Below are 18,028 nucleotides of genomic sequence, written 5' to 3'. Positions count from 1 at the left end.
AAAGTAAATAAAAATCGGTGACTAAATTATTTCTATTTCTAATAACTACTTCTGGCACGGTAATGTGAGCTGTTTAACTGGACACATGAGAAGCCACCGATTGTCACCCAGTGGTATAAAGAAATGTTTAGAGTCTTACCCGTGGAAAGAGTCAGTGCAAAATTGAAAGGTAATGACGATTTCTTTATGTCAGTGTCATTATACAGAGAGGTACAGGCTCAGTGTCGGAGCAGCTGTTGGTTTGCCTGTTTGACCACTTTGGTGTGTCTCACTTAATTGATTAAGATTTATGTAATGAAGAAAACTCAAACATGTGTTCAGACTGCTCTGTGTTTTGTGTGTTGCAGGGATGTCAAACTCAAATTCACAGAGGGACAAAATAAAAAACTTGGACTATGGCTACGTTTATATGATGACGGTCTGAAAAGAAGACACAAAAGTGGCGTCGCGTCTTCACTTTTTATTCTGAGATTAGACGAGCGTTTTCAGGAGGAAATCTGCGTGCATACGGTGACGCTAAAGTGTGTGGAATTCGACTGGGTATGCATGCCAGGTTTGTTTACTGTATGTATGTGACGTAAACACGCATGCAACGTGAGCAGATCTGACCAGAGTTTTGCGTCTTGGGCAGTGTAGACAGAAACGTTACGGTGGAGCGTTTTCAACTTTTCCACTCTGGAGGGTGGTTTCAGATTTTTGCATTTTTAAGTGCCAAAAACGCTGTCACCGTCTAAACAAAAGGTACTTCCCATAAAATATTTAGTTGTTTTTACCTGCAAGCGTTCTGGTGCAAACAGGCCCCAAGTCGTGGGCCAGACTAAATATTTATTGAAAAATTTCAACAGCATCTGCATGTTTTTCTCTTCTTTCGAGATATGAATGTTAAACCTTTTCTTATTAAGATAAATGTTTAATAATAGTTTTGCTTAAACATTGAATCCAGAACAAGCAGAATATAAAATAATAAACACATTTAAAATAAATAATGTCTCTATAATCTGTCTGTAGCCGGCGGGCAGCTCTAATACATGATCTCGCGGGCCCCTGAGCCTGAGGTTGACATATCTGTGTTAAAGTGTTGAAAACTTAATAAAATATGTAAAATAAAATAAAAAAAAAAAAAAAAAACTTTAACAGACACTATTTTGTCATTAGAATCATTTTAATTTTCAGCATTAAATCATAGTACTTTCTTTTCTATTCCCATGTGGCCTTATATCTGTGTAATCCCTCAGTAGTCCAGGTATCAGAAGGAACTACATAGACCATGATCCTTTGCTCCTTTTCTATACTAGTCTATGTTCTCTTATACTTGTTCTGATTCGGCTCTAGATCATTCTAAAACTATTCAGGAAAGGTTCATTTCTGTCCTGTGAATGTGACATTTTTAGTATCGATACCTGCTCAAATGAGTATTTATTTTCGATACTGGTTTTAATATCGATTGGTATCAGATTGTCGATACTTTTGTCAGACAAATATGTGTACTCTAGTCTTGTGTTATGGTGCAGTGTGTGAATTAAACCAAACGATGCAGTTCAGCCATTCAAATTCTCATACAACAGCTCCATCTAGTGGCATGTTCAAGTCACTGCCTCACACTAGCAGGAGCAATGTTAAAATCAAATTGACAATAATTCATACTACTTCTATTCAAGACAAGTACTTCTTATGATTTTGTATATTTATTTATTTATGTATACATTCATTATATTAAAGATGCTTTGTGTAACTTTTCGGGTAGAAAGTCTATCACCTGTTTGTCTCATTAAAATGTTATTTCTTTGCCTTAATGTTTCACAGCATGTAATTAAATTTATCAATCTCCATGGAGAAAAGCAATTGGCACACCACCAGGTACAGGTAAAATCTGTGGAGAGGCGAGCCCACTCAGTAACAGTTTTTCAATGTATTTTTGATGCTATTTTCTGTAATAATGCCGTTTTCTCCTCACAAACAGACCTGGAGTTGTGTTGTTTTATTCACATATCGTTGACGCACAAACTCTGCATATTTATGGTTTAGAGTTCTTCTCTCAAACAGAAAATCTTGTGATGTCATGTGGTGATACAAGAAGTACGGAAGCCAAGAGGGGTCACAACAAACGCAAACGCCGCAATATATACAAGTGCGACAACACAACAAAAAGCCACAACAAACCAAAAAAAGCCACAACGGAAATGACCGCGGGACTCTATTTTAATGCAAACGCCGCAACAAATACAAACGCCACAACACAAACACAAATGCCGCAACACATTAAAAAGCCACAACACATTAAAAAGCCACAACGGAAGTGACCACGGGACTCTGTTTTCTGACGGACCGATCAAGCGGCAAGTGAAGAAGAAGAACTACAACATGAAAAGTAAAGGAACGGAGAAGTTGGAAACATAAGTAAAAGTAATTTATTGTTTTATCATTATTCGTTTCACGTTGTAGTAAAAAAACATAAACATAATAAAACATAATTACTGATCATCTACAAATCCACATGTATAATTTGGACCATGTAGGAGCTGGTTCATGTCTGTTGTTCAAGTTTACTGTAAATACATGTAGTTGGGAGCTCGCTTCAGCCTTCTACATGTGTTTTCCTGCTTACAGGGGACTGATGAGCTGCGTGCATGGAGAAACATATAACAAGGATTTGTATTTTTCTTTCATTTGTGCAGAACCACCAGTAAATGAGTATCCAGTGGTCACCAGTGTCTCATAGTCCTTCCTTCAGCCAGCGCAGTACTCAAAAACACAACGCAGATATAAACTGAGGGTTAATGGATGTGCATCAAGACTAGGGATGGGTATGATTAATCGATTAATCGATAATTGATCATTAAGAATTTCCTTGATTACGTTAATTTTAATCGACAAACCGAATGTAGGTTGCTGTGTGTAGTGTGACCAAACAGGTCTGTACATGTGTCTCTCTGCACTCAGAAGGAGCGAGACACAAACAGTGGGTCAGTCTGCAACGTGCCGAAGCACAAATGCTTGTTTAACGATGACTTGTACAAGAAATTTCTGTTTCCGCTTTCCGTTGCGTTCGGGACAAGTGTGAGTCCATGTGCACAGTGTACAAAGCAGCACATATTTTTCAGTGTCCAGTGGGAAAAAGCTTTGCCAGGTGAGAGTCGTGCAATGTCGATAACGAGTCCCTCCCTCCCCCCGTACAGTGTTCTGGTTTTGACAAACGCAAATCTGGTCACACTAACCTGTATTCACCTGAGTCATGTCTTTTAATCCGACAGAAATTGACTGCATCAGCGACACAAGAGCTGTAGTTTTATCTTCGCTTAGTTTATGCAAATTAGCGATGCGGTTTTAAGTTTTGTTTCTGTGAGAGTTGCGCAAAACTGAATTAAACACATTATAATGTCAAACGAGCTGATGTGGCTCTAGAGTGGTTACGGTTTATATGTCGTAAAGTTGAATTTATTTATACAGATTAGTAGTGCAGATAGTAATAATAATGATCATTTTAATATAAAAACGTTAATGAATTAATTAATCGATAATCGATCGTTAATTCTTCCGACGATCGATTAAGAAAATTTCATCGAATGCCCATCCCTAATCAAGACATTAAACTCTTAATGAACAGACACACACCCATTACATAAGGGACTAAAAAGGAAGCGGATAACTTGAAAACTACCACTACATGACATCATAAGGTGGAAAAGACCATTTTGAGCTTTGGAAATGTAAACAGACTAATAATAAAGAGTTACTCAAACAGGTGTGAACGAAACAAAACACAACTCCTGGGTCTGTGTTTGAGGAGGTAACAACATTATAACATCACTTAAAGATCACAAGAGTCAATTTTGTGTAATATAGGACCTTTAAAAAATAAAACCACCTGTAACTGAAATAAATAAATCCAAGATCTTATCAGAAAAGTTACACAATTTAACATTTAATTACAATTTCTTACCATTACAGACACACGTCTATCTACAACATTGCTGAATTATTAGAAATGGTTTTATAAATGGGTTTATTAATGATATACAATGTTTAATTAGTTATAAAGTGCTATTAGGGAAACGGTTACGTACAAATCCATACACGGAACATTTGCAGGTTACACAAGAGCGTTAGTTTTCACTGGTAACCAAGGCCCTGTCGACTGAAGTGGCAGAAGAGAGGCACACTTATGCACATGGAAATGAACTGCAAATAAAAAGAAGAGATTCAAAATAAACATAAGGAGAATATCAATAGGAAAAACATGTGCGTACAAAGAATGATTTTAAAATGCATTGTGTAATTTTTCAGGTGGAGGGTCTGTCAAATGCTTTACTCCGTGGAGATGTTATTGCTTTGTCTGGAATGTTTCACAGTATGGCATTAAACCTTTCTATCTAGACCAAACCAGATCAAGTTACAGGTCAGATCTGTGGAGAGGCGACCCTGTTCACAGTCACAATTCCTGTTTTTCTAGGTATTTTTGAGCTATAAAACCACTTGTAATTTGATAATTGTAAGATAGATCTGTTTAATGTCATACTGTGGAACATTCCAGGCAGAGCAAACATTTGACGGACCCTCCAACGCAAAAGTTACATAATGCACCTTTAACAAACCTATGAATTTTAACACAAAATAATACTGACCGATTAAAAAGCAAGATTAAAAACATATTATCACTTTTATTATGAATTATTTGTACTTGGCTGGGTAGATGTTAGGGGTGTAACGGTACACAGAAATCATGGTTGGGTACGTACCTCGGGTTTGAGGTCACGGTTCGTTCATTTTCGGTACAGTATGGGAACAAAATGCAAAACCATTTGCGATTCGGAAGGCAAAAGTGAGGAGTTTTACGAGGATTCACGTGGTTCAGAGGGGGCTGTTGCTGTCAAGGTGGCCGCACTAACTATAAAGCGCTGTGGGAAACACTGCCACCCCAATCACGGATGAGTTCCCTTGTGAATATTAAAGAGCTGAGCCTCCGTGTAGCTGCACATGTAGACCCCGTCCACACTAGTACGTATTTGAATCGTTTCGTTGTGGATGCAGTGTTCGTCCACACTAATCTGACTGAAAACGGCTCCAGAGACGGAACGATCTGGTGCCACCAGCTCCCACGAATTCATCTGAGTACAGATCTGATCCGGCACTGTGTGGACGCCTGAAAACGCTGATACGCTGATGTAGGTCTATGCAGAGGCTAGCATATATTCATATATACGGTCCATGTGTATGACCTGCAGACATATAATCTCTGAAAGGTTTCACATGAACCATCTCCAACGTGATAGAAGCACAGAACAGACTCATCATCAGCAGAACACCCCTCTGTCACAGAAAGAACACACATAATCCACTGAGTTGTGTCATTTAGTCCAACAGAAGCTGAACTGCATCAGCGCACAACAGCGAGCTGTTTTGAGCGCTCAGTTTATGTTAATTAGCCATGTGGGGTCGTAGTGGCAGAAACAAATTGCACAAACTGCGCAAATTCACTCATGCACAGTCCTGCACCAAACTGAACGTACTGCACCGAAACAGTTTGGCACATATACATGTACCATTACACCCTGAGTAGATGGGTTTCATTCTAGAACAATTTCATATTTTTCTAAAGTTGCACTATGTATTCTCATGGAAACAGGCCCTCAGGTATAGAGAGATCTTCAAAAAGCCCTGAACACTCACCTGTTCAAAATTGCCTTTAAATAACTGCATCTGCTTATCTGTTTCTTTCATTTGTGTTCGTGTGTGTTCTGATCTATGTGAATTGTCTGAGTGTCACAAATGCTCCATAGAAGTGTTAAGTATTATTATGATTATTATTATAAATACCAGTTGTAGTTAGTACCTGGATAATGAACATAGTGACCACTCCAGCTCCGGTACTGCGATAGTTGTGAGCAAACCAGTCCCTCAGTTTCACCACACAGCCCTAAAGAGAAGCAGAATGAATGAATGAAAATGAAGCTTAAAATGCAGGTTTCTGTTTTATACACTGAGTTCTTGGGTCTTGTTACTAAAAGAATGGAATATGCATTTACCTTTTGTGTATTTCATGACAAAGTACAACTAATCAGAAGGAAATTCCAGCTCACATTACATTCTAAAACATGAAAACTACCAATATATCAGAGATTATTTCAGGTTTTAATGGCTTTGTGTGACAACATCCATCCCTGAAACTTGGACTGGACCAGGACAAAACCAGAACTAGAAAAGTACCATACCATCTTTATTTTAGAAGTAACCAAGGCGTGTGAACAAATCCTTATAATATTGTAAGTAAATAACTTTTAACCTATTTAGGGACAATTTTACTCTTATTGTGAGAAGAGAAATCACAATTATAAAGGTGGCTTGTTTAAGTTTTCTAGTGGAGGGTCCGTCAAATGCTTGTCTCCATGGAGATGTTATTGCTTTCTCGAGAATGTTTCACTATTGGTATTAAACCTTATTATCTTCATGGAGACCAGACCAAACCAACTTACAGGTCAGATCTGTGGAGAGGCAGCCCTGCTCACAGTCAGAATACCTGTATTTCTTGGTATTTTTGAGCAGTAAAAACCTGTAATTGAATAAATATAAAGTAGAACTAACAAGAAAGTCACAGACCCCCAACTGAAAAGTTACACAGTGCTCATTTAATATATTTCAATTATTGACACTATGACCAAACAATAATGAAACCCAGATTTTCATTTTGGATCACATTGCTGAACACTTTAAAGGTGCACAACTTTTTTGGTGAGGGTCTGTCAGAGGTTGGGACTTGCAAGTCGTGAAAGTCGTGACTTGGACTTTGAGTCAGACTGGAGTCACTATTTTTAGGACTTGAGACTTGACTTGAGAAAATAGACTTGGACTTGAAGGTCAGTGACTTGGGTGGTGACTCAGACTTGAGCCCTGTGACATTTAAAAAGGAAAATTAGCCTTTCAATAACTCTTGTATAAATACTCATATATCATGACTTTTTAAGTACAATTTAGCTTAAAAGTCATATAAATTACAAAAGACTTCAAATGACTCAAAGCTCAAAACAGACGACTTGGACTTGACTTGGACTTATGAGCCAGTGACTCGAGACTCTACTTGGACTTGCCTGTATTTGACTTTGGACTTGACTAGGAGTAAAGGTTAAAGACTTGAGACTTACCTAAGACTCACAAAACGACTTGAGCCCACCTCTGGGGTCTGTCACTTGCTTGTCGCCATGGAGATGTGATTGTTTTGCCTAGAGTTTTATACAGTGTACCAGTAAACTTACCAACTTGCATGAATTAATTTACACTTATTTATTATGAACAAAAATACCTATACAAAATATCTATATAAAAATAACCTATAACTTGACTTGATATCACCATGATTGATGCGTTTAATGTTTAATGTCGTACTACAGAACACTCCACCCAAAGCACTAACATCTCCATTGAGAAAAGCATCCAACCGGAAAAGTTACACAATGCAACTTTAATACTTCTGAAAGCATGTGACCAGATTTGTGATTGAATGATAAAAGTTTATTACATTTCGGTGTATATATATATATTTTTGTTATTATATTGGGACGTTTTGGAGATGCCATAAGATCCAGTACCTCGTCCCAGGTGGTGAAGTTGACAGCGTTACATGGGTCTGAAGTGCAGCAGGAGATTGGGACGTTATCTCCCCAGTCGGCCGATCCATGCACTCCACAGCACTTAAACTGAAAAAAACAGATAAAAGTATATTTAAAAATAAAGTGCAGCAAATGCACAATTAGCAAACACATCCAAAAAAGTTTTAGAAATGTGTGAAAATTCAAGAAAAAATACAACATTTACAGCTGCACACACTGAAAAGTATCAATACAATATACACTAAGTGTGTGTATAACAAAAAGTGTGTATATGCTGCAATTGTTTATTGTTAAAGGTGCACTGTGTAACTTTTTGTTTGCAGGCTGGTCCTGCTTGTTTCTATTATATGGATATGTCATTACTGTACCTGAAATGTTCCACAGTATGACATTAAACAGTTCTATGTTACATTTATTCCATTACAGGTGGTTTTATAGCTCAAAAATATCTACAAAAACAGGGATTTTGACAGTGAGCGGGGCCAACTCTCCATAGATCTGACCTGTATCCTGGTCTGGTTTAATCTCCATGACGACAGAAAGATTTAATACTCTGCAATAACATCTCCATGGATAAACACTTTTGACGGATCCTCTACCAGAAAAGTTACACAGTGCATCTTTGATACTGGTCTGGAATTAAATTTTTTTGAATAATTGCAAGTAAAGAGTAATGGGAGGAGAGAGGGGGTAGGTGAAAACAGCAGATTTTAGAGCACTGTATAGGATAGGGTAGGCTCATTCTGACTTAGACTTAGACAAACTAGGAAATTAGGGGCAGCATTAGTAAATTTGTATAACTCTATAAATCGCACCAGATCTGATGTACTGTGTAGAAAGTTGCTGCTCAACGTGTAAAACTTACCTACAGTCTTTATTTATTTTACAAAAAAGAGCCTTGAGCATTATCACCAACAGTCACTGTAGAGAGACATCCAACCCATTATTTGTTGAACTTAGTGTTGAAAATGCAGGATATTGTTGACTTAAATCTCCTCAAAGTCATGTATAAAGCAAAGTGCAATGTGTTACCTGTAAGTATTCAAAGACTGTTTGAGACGAGAACAAAACACTACAAATTAAAAGGAACCGACATGCTTAAAAAACTCAAATTCAGAACCAAGGTTAATGAGCAAAGCATCGCTCTGAAAGGAGTTCATTTATGGAATAGTCTTGACAAAGAAATAAAAGAATCAAGTACAATGACGGCATTTAAAAACACTTAATCGAATGCAATGTGTGTGTATGAAAAAGAAAGTTGTTGTGAGTAATAGTGAAGATTTCTGTTTATAATTGATTAATAATTGTGCCTGAACTGAAATGTACTGATCTGAAATGTTTTAAAGTAACTATCAGTGTCGATGTTTTGTCTTGAAAAGGGAAAAGTGGACAGATAACATAAGATGACTCTTCTTTCTGCTCCTTTTCATTTATTTCTTGTATGTTTGATGTTGTGACACTGCTTGATGTCTTTTTATACTTTATGAATGAAATAAATAAACAAAGAATAATAATAACTAGAAAAGCACTCAGAGAGCGCAGACCTCCGCCAAGGACTACAGTCCCCCTCATATTAATTGTGTTTTCCATAAATATTTGTCTCGTATCTTTCAATTTGGAATATGAAAGAGGATCCCATTGTCCATCCCTGAGTCAAATTTCATGGGGTTTGGTCAATAATTAACCGAGATATTGAGAAACTAAATTTTTGGCCCCATTTACCACAATGTTAACTAAAATTTCAAAGTGATCCAGAATCCAGAATTTCTTCCGGATCACCCCCAAAATGAAATCAGTTCTTCCTTTTCACATTTCCAACAAATCCTGAAAATTTCATCAAAATCGGTCCATAACTTTTTGAGTTATGTTGCAAACAGACAAACAAACAAACAAACAAACAAACAAACAGACAAACGCCGGCAAAAACATAACCTCCTTGGCGGAGGTAATTATGATTATCTGGGCAAGACTGAGTTACTGTATAAGATTGAGTTATATCAATGGGTTTTTAAAGAGTTTACCAGGGACTGAACAGCGTCAAAGTCATCGATGAGTTTCTTGGTGGCCTCTGGAGTGCCGTCTCTGTAGCTCACGAGGCTCTTCATCAGGTCATCTTCAAAATAAGTGTTAATCTGGAAAGAAAGACATTTTCTAAGGGACCATATTACATTATTTTCTGATCTGTTATCAGTGTTGGGAAGGTGACTTTTAAAATGTATTCCCCTACAGATTACAGATTACATACCCCAAAATGTAGTTTGTAACGTAATCCATTAAATTACTTAAAGTGAGTAACGTAATCTGAATACTTTCGATTACTTGATATTGTCATGGTTTTTAAAACGGCATGAATGAAGCAACCACATCCTGAAAATTCTTTCTCTTCAAATTGTCTGTTGAGCCCAAGTCTCCATGAATAACCAACTGTTTACTGTAGAGAAGCAAAGACCAGGAAATCTTACCATAAGAATGTTTTGTTTTGTCTGTTAAAAGACAATAAAAAGTCCAGTCTTTACTTAACCATATTGAAAATATTATTGATAGAGAAATTATTTTTTTATAAGATCACTGCTGCCTTAAATTATGTTCACTCTACTGTTAGTGTCATATTGTTTAGTGCTGATTTAGTCCTGGTTTTAGACCTGGTTTTAGTCCTAGTTTTAGTCCTGCTTTTAGTCCTGGTTTAGTCCTGATTTAGCCCAAAATGTGAAAACAGGAAAATCCCACCCTGTAATCCAATTATTTCAACAAAGTAACTGTAATCCAATTACCACTCACTGAAACAGTAACTGTAACTGAATCCAGTTACTCATAATTTGTACTCTGATTACGTAATCCCGGTACATGTAATCTGTTACTCCCCTACACTGTCTGTTATAATGCAGTTTCCTCATTACAAACACTGCATATTTTTGATGAGGTAACAACATTATAACATGACAAAAACCTCACATGAGTAAGTTTTGTGTAATGGAGGACCTTTAATGTGCATGTACCTTGGTGCTGTAGACGAGGAAGACACAAGCCATGGCCAACTCCACCAACATGAGGACGAAGAGCAAGAAGAAGAACTGAAAGAGAATGTTTTATGGTAGTTTGTATAAAAGCATATTCATGATAGTTAAAGGTGCATGGTGTCACTTTTCTGGTGGATATGTCATTGCTTTGCTTGGAACGTTACATGGTATGACATTAAACATCTCTACCGTACATTTATTCAATTACAGGTGGTTTCATAGCAAAAAATAAATACATAAAAAAACTAGAAAAACAGGCATTCTGACTCTCCACAGATCTGACCTGTAACTTAACCCGCTTTGGTCTCCATGAAGACAGAAAGGTATGACTTTCTCTTCCTGTCTCTCCCTCCCTCTCTCTCGTTGTGTCCCTTCCTCTCTCCCTTCCCCTCCCTCCTTTTCCCACTCACTCTCTGCCTCCCTTGTTTTGTCTCCTTCCCCTCTTTCTTTCTCCATCTCTCTCTCTGCCTCCTCTCTCCTCCTCTCTTTCTCTGACAGCCTCCTCTTTCTCCCTCTTTTTCTCTCTCAGCCTCCCTCTTTTTCACTCACTCTCCATCTGCTGCCTTCCCCGTCTCTCATCCTCCCTCTCTCCTGTTCCTGTCTCTCTCCGTTTTCCCTCTCTCACTCACTCTCTGCATCCCCTGTCTCTTTCTTTACACCACTTCCTTTTTCTCTTCATCGTTCTATCTCTTTATTTTATCTCTCTCTTCATTTCTCCCTCTATTCACCCTCTTTGTCTCTCTCTTCCTCTCTTTCTCACTCACTCTCTATCTGCTGCCTCCCTGCTCTCTCCCTCTCTCTTCCTTTACACCGCCTGCTCTTTTTCTTCATCTTTCTACACCTTCTGTCTCTCTCTCTCTGTATCTCTCTCTCTTTCTCTCACTGTCTTTCCCTCCCCCTCTCTCCTCGTCTCCCTCCCTTCCCCTCCCTCCTTTTGCCTCCTTCCCCTCTTTCTTTCTCTGTCTCTCTTTCTCTCTCTCTTCCCCCTTTTCTCTATATCCCCTCTTTTTCTCTCACTGCCTCCTCTTTCTTCCTCTTTCTCTCTCACCCTCCCTCTTTTTCACTCACTCTCCCTCTGCTGCCTTCTCCGTCTCTCATCCTCCCTCTCTCCTCTTTCTCCTCTTTCACCTGTTTTTCTCTTCATCGTTCTATCTCTTTATTTTATCTCTCTCTCTTTATGTCTCCCTCTATCCACCCTCTTTGTCTCTCTCTTCCTCTCTTTCCCACTCACTCTCTATCTGCTGCCTCCCTGCTCTCTCCCTCCTCTCTCACTCTCTTTACACCGCCTGCTCTCTTTCTTTATCTTTCTACACCCTCTGTCTCTCTCTCTCTTTCTCTCACCGTCTCTCCCTCCCTCTCTTAGTCTCCCTCCCTTCCCCTCCCTCCTTTTCTCACTCACTCTCTGCCTCCCCTCTTTTCTCCTTCCCCTCTCTCTTTCTCGTTCTCTCTCTTTTTGCCTCCTCTCTCTTCCCCCTTTTCTCTCTACTCTCTCTTCTCCTCCCTCTTTTTCTCTCCCCGTCTTTTCTCCTCTGTAACACCCTCTCTCCCTCTCTCCCTGTGAAACATTCCAGATAAACCAATGACATCATTTAATATAAAATCAATTAAATAATTTGACGGATCCCCCACCTAAAAAGTTACACCACCACAAAATATTGCAATAAATATAATACTGTGAGATGTATATTGTTGCTAAGTACTAATGGATTACTTGTATCATACTTTATTACGGCCAGGTTTAGTTTTGGTCACAGTGTGGTCCTGAATACATTCCTGACATAATCCATACTCACACTGATGAGCATACAGCGATTCTCCTTAAATGAGCCCAGTATTCCCAGGTAGCACACACAGGTCACGATGGTCCCAGTCACCACCAGAGTGTTCGCCGGAAAAATGGGCCAGAACGACGTGACTAAAGACATGAACTTTGAATGCATCATCTGGAACTCTCCGAAGGCCACCACGAACGCACCACAGAGCTGAAACAGACGGATAACTCTCACTTACTCTGACAATCTTGTTTAGTGTCTGATAAACAGTGTTGGGAGTAACGCATTATAAAAGTAATGTATTACAGTAATGCGTTGATTTTTGCTGTAATGCAGTAATGTAAGGCATTACAGGGGAAAAAATTTAAATATTTTACTCGGTACAAATGTGAGTAACGCGCGTTACAATGCTTTTTTAACCTGGATTGAAGTGGTGGGTTTTTCTTCATAGAAATTTGCTAAAATCACCATGAAATCAGCCAGCGGTGAAATGCCGGAGACGCGGCCGGATAAACCTTCAGTTAACCGCGGGTGAAAGGACCAACCCGCTGTTTAGACCTGGGTCACTTCTGGTTTAGACCTGGTTTAGACCTGAGTCACTTCTGGTTTAGACCTGGTTTACAGTCGTCCCTCGCTCTAACGCGGTTCACTTTTCGCGGTCTCGCTGTTTCGCTGTTTGTTGTTTTTTGTTTGTTTGTTTGTTTGTTTTTTGTTTTGTTTTGTGCAATTTTGCATGCCTTTTGTTTTTACAGTGTATGAACACGTATTGCGTTCCTCCTGCTGTGTCCTGATCGGCTAAGGGACTCCTGTCTCCTCTACAGTACAGAATGTGTTCAGCTGCCAAATTTAAATAAATGTTCAATCTGTAGCAGTGTGATTCTGAAGTGCTGTACGGTTGCAAGTTTTCTCTCCGACAAAATCCACAACGTCGATGAAACGTTCTGCACTGACAAAGACTCCTGCACTCGCACCCAAAAGACAGAGGATGATGCAAACCATCACACAAAAAGTTGGACTTCTGGACACGTTGAAGGAAGGTAGAAGTTACGCGCTGTAGCAGAATCTTGCACCGGGTCTTGTACCCGCAAATAGTTGCTGAAATCAGGACCGCGAGCCCGAGCAGCAGGGTCCATAAAGCGCGATCAGGCGACAGCCGCTCTTACCTCCGTGAGGTACGAGCAGAAGCCGCTCCTTTCTCCTGCGGTCACCTTCGAGCCTGTCCTGACAGTGAGTCCTGTTTTAGTCCTAGTTCAGTTCTGGTTTAGTCCTCCTCTTCAGTCCTGGAATCAGTCTGAGGTTAGTCCTGTTATAGTCCTGGTTCAGCTCTGGTTTAGTCCTGGTTTAGACCTTGTTTAGTCCTGGTTCAGTCCATACACGGCTCAAAAGTTCAGCTTTTTCGCAGTTATTTTGGTGAGAGTAACTTAAAGTAATGCAATAGTAATGTAATGCCTTACATTTTAAATGCAGTAATATTGTAATGTAACGAATTACTTTGAAATGATAGTAATAAGTAATAAATAACCCATTACAGTTTTAAAGTAACTTTCCCAACAGTGCTGATAAAGAAGCCATTATGCATTTCACTAACAAATTCTATTGAAACCAATAACGGCAAAAGGAGAAATTCAATTTGTCGATTGGACAAAAATGTATTTTGGTCGTGTACGTTTGGTAGCTCATCCAAGCTGCTGATTGTCAGGGAATTTACCCTAAGACATCAAATTACATTAAATAAGACACACCAAAACGAGACGGTTAAAATTAATACTTGCGCAAGGAAAGAGAGCTGTCAGAGCCTGTCCGTACCCCTGGCTGACCCTCCTCTACTCTGCCAGCTCTCTCCCCAACAGCAGGTGTTATTGAAGTCATTTCACAGATAACAATACAGTACATTATGTTATATCACACGATGTTTACAATGATCACATGCCAACAATCTTTAGGCTAAACCACCGCCCCATTTCACACTTGATTACAGGCTCCAGGTGATAAACAATTAGGTCAGTTTTCTTCCAAAAACTTATCTTAATGAGTCAGAAGACACATCAGCAAGATCACCTGATACAGCTTGAACACAACAAAACAAGACAAAACTAAAAAGCCAATGTTGCTTTTGTCAGAACGGAAAAACCCAAAAACGCAATAGTTGATAACTTTAATCACACACACAAATGATTAGGATTTTAAATGATTCATAATATTTAAAATAACACAGAAATTCTTTCACAGTGATGAACACTTCCTTATATCTGTCTGAAGGGAGGAGCTAACTACACTGAAACTACTCACACACCTACATGTGTACAGTTTCTGTTTGTTAACCAGGGATATTGAACTTGCACTGAGTGTGGGGTCAAATGAGCAACAACCATTCAGGGCCATGATGAAGAAGCAGCTTGGATGAAGCGTAGAACTGATTCGACGAAAATAAACTTTTGTCCAGTTGACAAATTGAATTTCTCCTTTTGCCATGGACTCTACCTGATCGATGACTGAGGGATTTTACACACATCTTGAGTAAAACCAATCATGTAAATGTACAGTTACTTTAATTCTTCCCCAGTTTTATATTTAGGGGAATAGTAGGCAGCATTGCAATTATCACTTTAGTAGTATTTGTAGCAGTAGCAGGAGTACTAGTTGTCCTTTAAAGCCACACTATGGAACTTTTCTGTTGTCTCTCTGGAGATTAATTATTTAATGCTTTGTCAGGGGTGTTCCACAGTATGGCATTAAACTTTATTCCAGATCTGGGCATTGTCCAGCTCCCGAGTCACATACGGCCCTTTGTTTGACTCTGACCGGCCCGTTTAAGCTCATTTGGAATTACAAAATAAACATATTTTATCATTTTACCTCATGCATGGACTAAAGCTGCATTGCTTTTATTTTAGAGGTGTTTTTTAAAATGACATTTAAATTACATTTGTAAGACAACCTCATTTTTTCATTGCTTACTCATAACATAAACTCTTTCCAGTCTGACCAGCTTGTCAAAACAATATGATATGATATGCTATTTACTGCTTTTTATAAAGAAATACAATTAATATTATGCAGAATTGAATTAAGCATTTTGGCCTCCACAATATTTTCTGTTTCTCATGTGGTCCCATGGAAAAAAAAATTGCCCACCCCTGCTTTACTCAATAACAAGTATTTTATTGCTTAAAAAAATGCATTATTTACTGGCTCGCCTCTCCACAGATTAAACCTGTAACAGTTGGAACGAAGATTTTATACATTTAACCAGTTAAAATGCTAAATCTTGACTATGTGGAAATGTAACAGTAATGAGCAAAATCATTTCTGTTGGGAGGTTTAATAGCAGTAGTTGTAGTAGTACCAGTATTGATTACGTTCTGTGTTATATTATTCAATACTGTAACTGTTATATCAGTGTTAAAGTTCCTATATTATGCAAAATTGACTCTTGTGAGCTTTAAGACATGTTAGAATGCTGTTGCGTCATCAAAAACATACTTGGAGTTGTGTTTTGTTTCGTTCACATATGTTTGAGTAATCCTGCATTTTTAGTCTGTTTACATCTCCAACGCTCAAAATGCTCTGTTCTACCTTGTGATTTTACGTAGTGGCAGTTTTCAAGTTAACAGCTACCTTTTACCTTTTAGTTTAGTAGAAACTGTCAATTCCAGGGCTGAAAACACCCACATTTTACTTACCCAACACAGGAAGTTAAGAAAGAGAATGAAGGACTTGAGACAGTTGACACACGATCGATCCATCTTGATTATATCCTCAATGGAACCTGGTAAAACATGTAAAATTAACTTAAACCAGAATACAGAAAATGACACGTACTAGTCACAGAAGTACTTCGACTAGACTGAGTACTCACAGACACATCGAGTACTCACTGGTCCTTCTGTTTATACTGTATGTAGAACAGTGTTTGGTATGGCAACAAAACGGCCACTTCTGACCTATTCACATTTATTTGTTGTTGATGTTACATTTTGAAAAGACAATCAGCTTTTAAAGATACTTCTCTTTTTGGTCATTACTTTATGTGTGTTTTAAAAGGAACCGTTATGTAAGATTTAGTTCTTAAATTCGATAAACTTGACTTAACTATACAGCATGATCTTGGGTCTAGTCACTGATAGAAATGATCAGGCTCCATTTGGGAATTTACCTTTCCGATATTTAAATCGTACTCACTTTTTTCACGTTTTTCTGTAAAGTCCCAGTGGAAGTTGGCTTAAAGAAGGGGTTCTCAAACTGTGGGTGAGGTACAAAAAGGGGTGCAGAGTGTTTAAGTGGAGCACAGTTTGCGAAGTCTAAATTAACATTAATCAGGTAAAATGGAGAGAACATTGATACAGTATATATGTGCCAAAATAAGGGTAAAATCTAAATAAATACACAAATTAACAAAGATGGTCTTGATTTGGTCTCAAGGGGCCATGGTTTTGGTCTTGTCTCAGTCTCGAGCTTTAAAAGTCTTGGTCTTGTCTCGGTCTTGACCCTCATTGGTCTTGTATCGGTCTCGATCCTCAGAGGTCTTGGACTTGTCTCCGGCTCAGTCCTCAAGAGGTCTTGTTATTGTCTTGGTCTTGTCTGGGCCCCAACCCTCAGAGGTCTTAGTCTCATCTCAGTCTCAATCCTCAGAGGTCTTGGTCTTGTCTTGGTCTCAGTCTCGAGCTTTAAGAGTCTTGTTCTTGTCTCGGTCTCGATTCTCAGACGTCTTGGTCTTGTCTCGGTTTTGTCTTGGTCTCGACCCTCAGAGGTCTTGGCCTCGTCTCGGTCTTGACCCTCAGAGGTCTTGGTCTTGGACTTGTCTTGGTCTAGATTCTCAGAGGTCTTGGTCTCGTCTCAGTCTCGATCCTCAGAGGTTTTGGTCTTGTCTCAGTGGTGTTCCTCAAAGGTCTTAGTCTTGTCTCGGTCTCGATCCTAACCCTCAGAGGTCTTGGTCTTGTCTCGGTCTCGATCCTAACCCTCAGAGGTCTTGGTCTTGTCTCGGTCTCGGGACCCTGTGGCCTCGGACAGGTGTTGACTACAACAATAGATTTTTCATGGCGAAGTACCCACCCATCTAGGAGTACGGCATCATCACATTCTAGAATCTGAAAACCACAAAATCAAATGATATTTTTACTGATAAGAATAAATCAGCATTACAGTTGTTAATTAGAAAAATATTGGACATGATGGACAATCTGCTGAAGTTAAAATGAAGTGTTTTTCTTCTGTAGATGATTTATCCAGTCAGAAAGCAGAATGAGCCTTACACGAGTCTCTCATTTGGGTTCCAGTTTCAATGCTGAAATCCTTAAAATGCCTCTCTGAACCATGAATCAGTGCTAGTGCAGCCTCTGCAGCTCAGCGAGTGTGTGTTAAAAATGTGTGAATGAAACAAAACACAACTCCAAGCCTGCCTGTGACAAGGAAACATTACAACATAGATCAGAAAATAGCGTCATATGGGCCCTTTATCCAAAACCTGAATCCTCTCTACTTTTGTTAAGGCACAGAATTTGTCTTTACTTCCTTTAAGTCACTTAGGAGACGACAAAAATAAGAAATTGTACTGAGCTTTCCCACGAGGAATGAAAAAAAAAAAAACACCACCAAACTTTCTAGCAATTTAAATAGTACTTAAACCACAAAACCAAGA

At 38.8% G+C, this 18,028-nt stretch overlaps 1 protein-coding gene across 3 annotated transcripts; it reads right to left on the bottom strand.

The window, feature by feature from the left end:
• Positions 1 to 1,742: 1,742 nt before the first annotated feature.
• On the bottom strand, positions 1,743 to 17,947 carry zgc:64051 (leukocyte surface antigen CD53). Of its 3 annotated transcripts, XM_055161443.1 has the most exons (9): positions 17,443 to 17,947; positions 16,573 to 16,632; positions 16,074 to 16,159; positions 12,412 to 12,600; positions 10,598 to 10,672; positions 9,623 to 9,733; positions 7,581 to 7,688; positions 5,831 to 5,914; positions 1,743 to 4,179 (listed from the first exon to the last, which is right to left on the bottom strand). In XM_055161443.1, the coding sequence occupies exons 3-9, from the start codon at positions 16,134 to 16,136 to the stop codon at positions 4,111 to 4,113; spliced, it is 699 nt and encodes a 232-aa protein (XP_055017418.1). In that variant the 5' UTR covers positions 16,137 to 16,159; positions 16,573 to 16,632; positions 17,443 to 17,947; the 3' UTR covers positions 1,743 to 4,110. The 3 variants fall into 3 exon arrangements, with proteins under 3 accessions (XP_055017418.1, XP_055017416.1, XP_020796459.2); XM_055161441.1 differs by having other exon boundaries at positions 16,573 to 17,903; XM_020940800.2 differs by lacking the exons at positions 16,573 to 16,632; positions 17,443 to 17,947 and adding an exon at positions 16,250 to 16,265.
• Positions 17,948 to 18,028: the final 81 nt, after the last annotated feature.

This window comes from Boleophthalmus pectinirostris, unplaced genomic scaffold (assembly GCF_026225935.1).
Source record: "Boleophthalmus pectinirostris isolate CB_2022bp ecotype Guang Dong unplaced genomic scaffold, ASM2622593v1 HiC_scaffold_4, whole genome shotgun sequence".
NCBI lineage: Eukaryota > Metazoa > Chordata > Actinopteri > Gobiiformes > Gobiidae > Boleophthalmus > Boleophthalmus pectinirostris.
The sequence above is the reverse complement of the archived record's forward strand: the minus strand, read 5'-3'. Positions and strand labels throughout refer to the sequence as shown.

Coding starts and splice junctions, on each gene's coding strand:
- zgc:64051 (XM_055161443.1), bottom strand. CDS start 16,136: ATGGATCGATCGTGTGTCAACTGTCTCAAGTCCTTCATTCTCTTTCTT. Junction 9,734..10,597: donor TCCTCGTCTACAGCACCAAG/GTACATGCACAT, acceptor CTTTCTTTCCAG/ATTAACACTTATTTTGAAGA. Junction 7,689..9,622: donor TTGACGCTGTTCAGTCCCTG/GTAAACTCTTTA, acceptor TGTTTTTTTCAG/TTTAAGTGCTGTGGAGTGCA.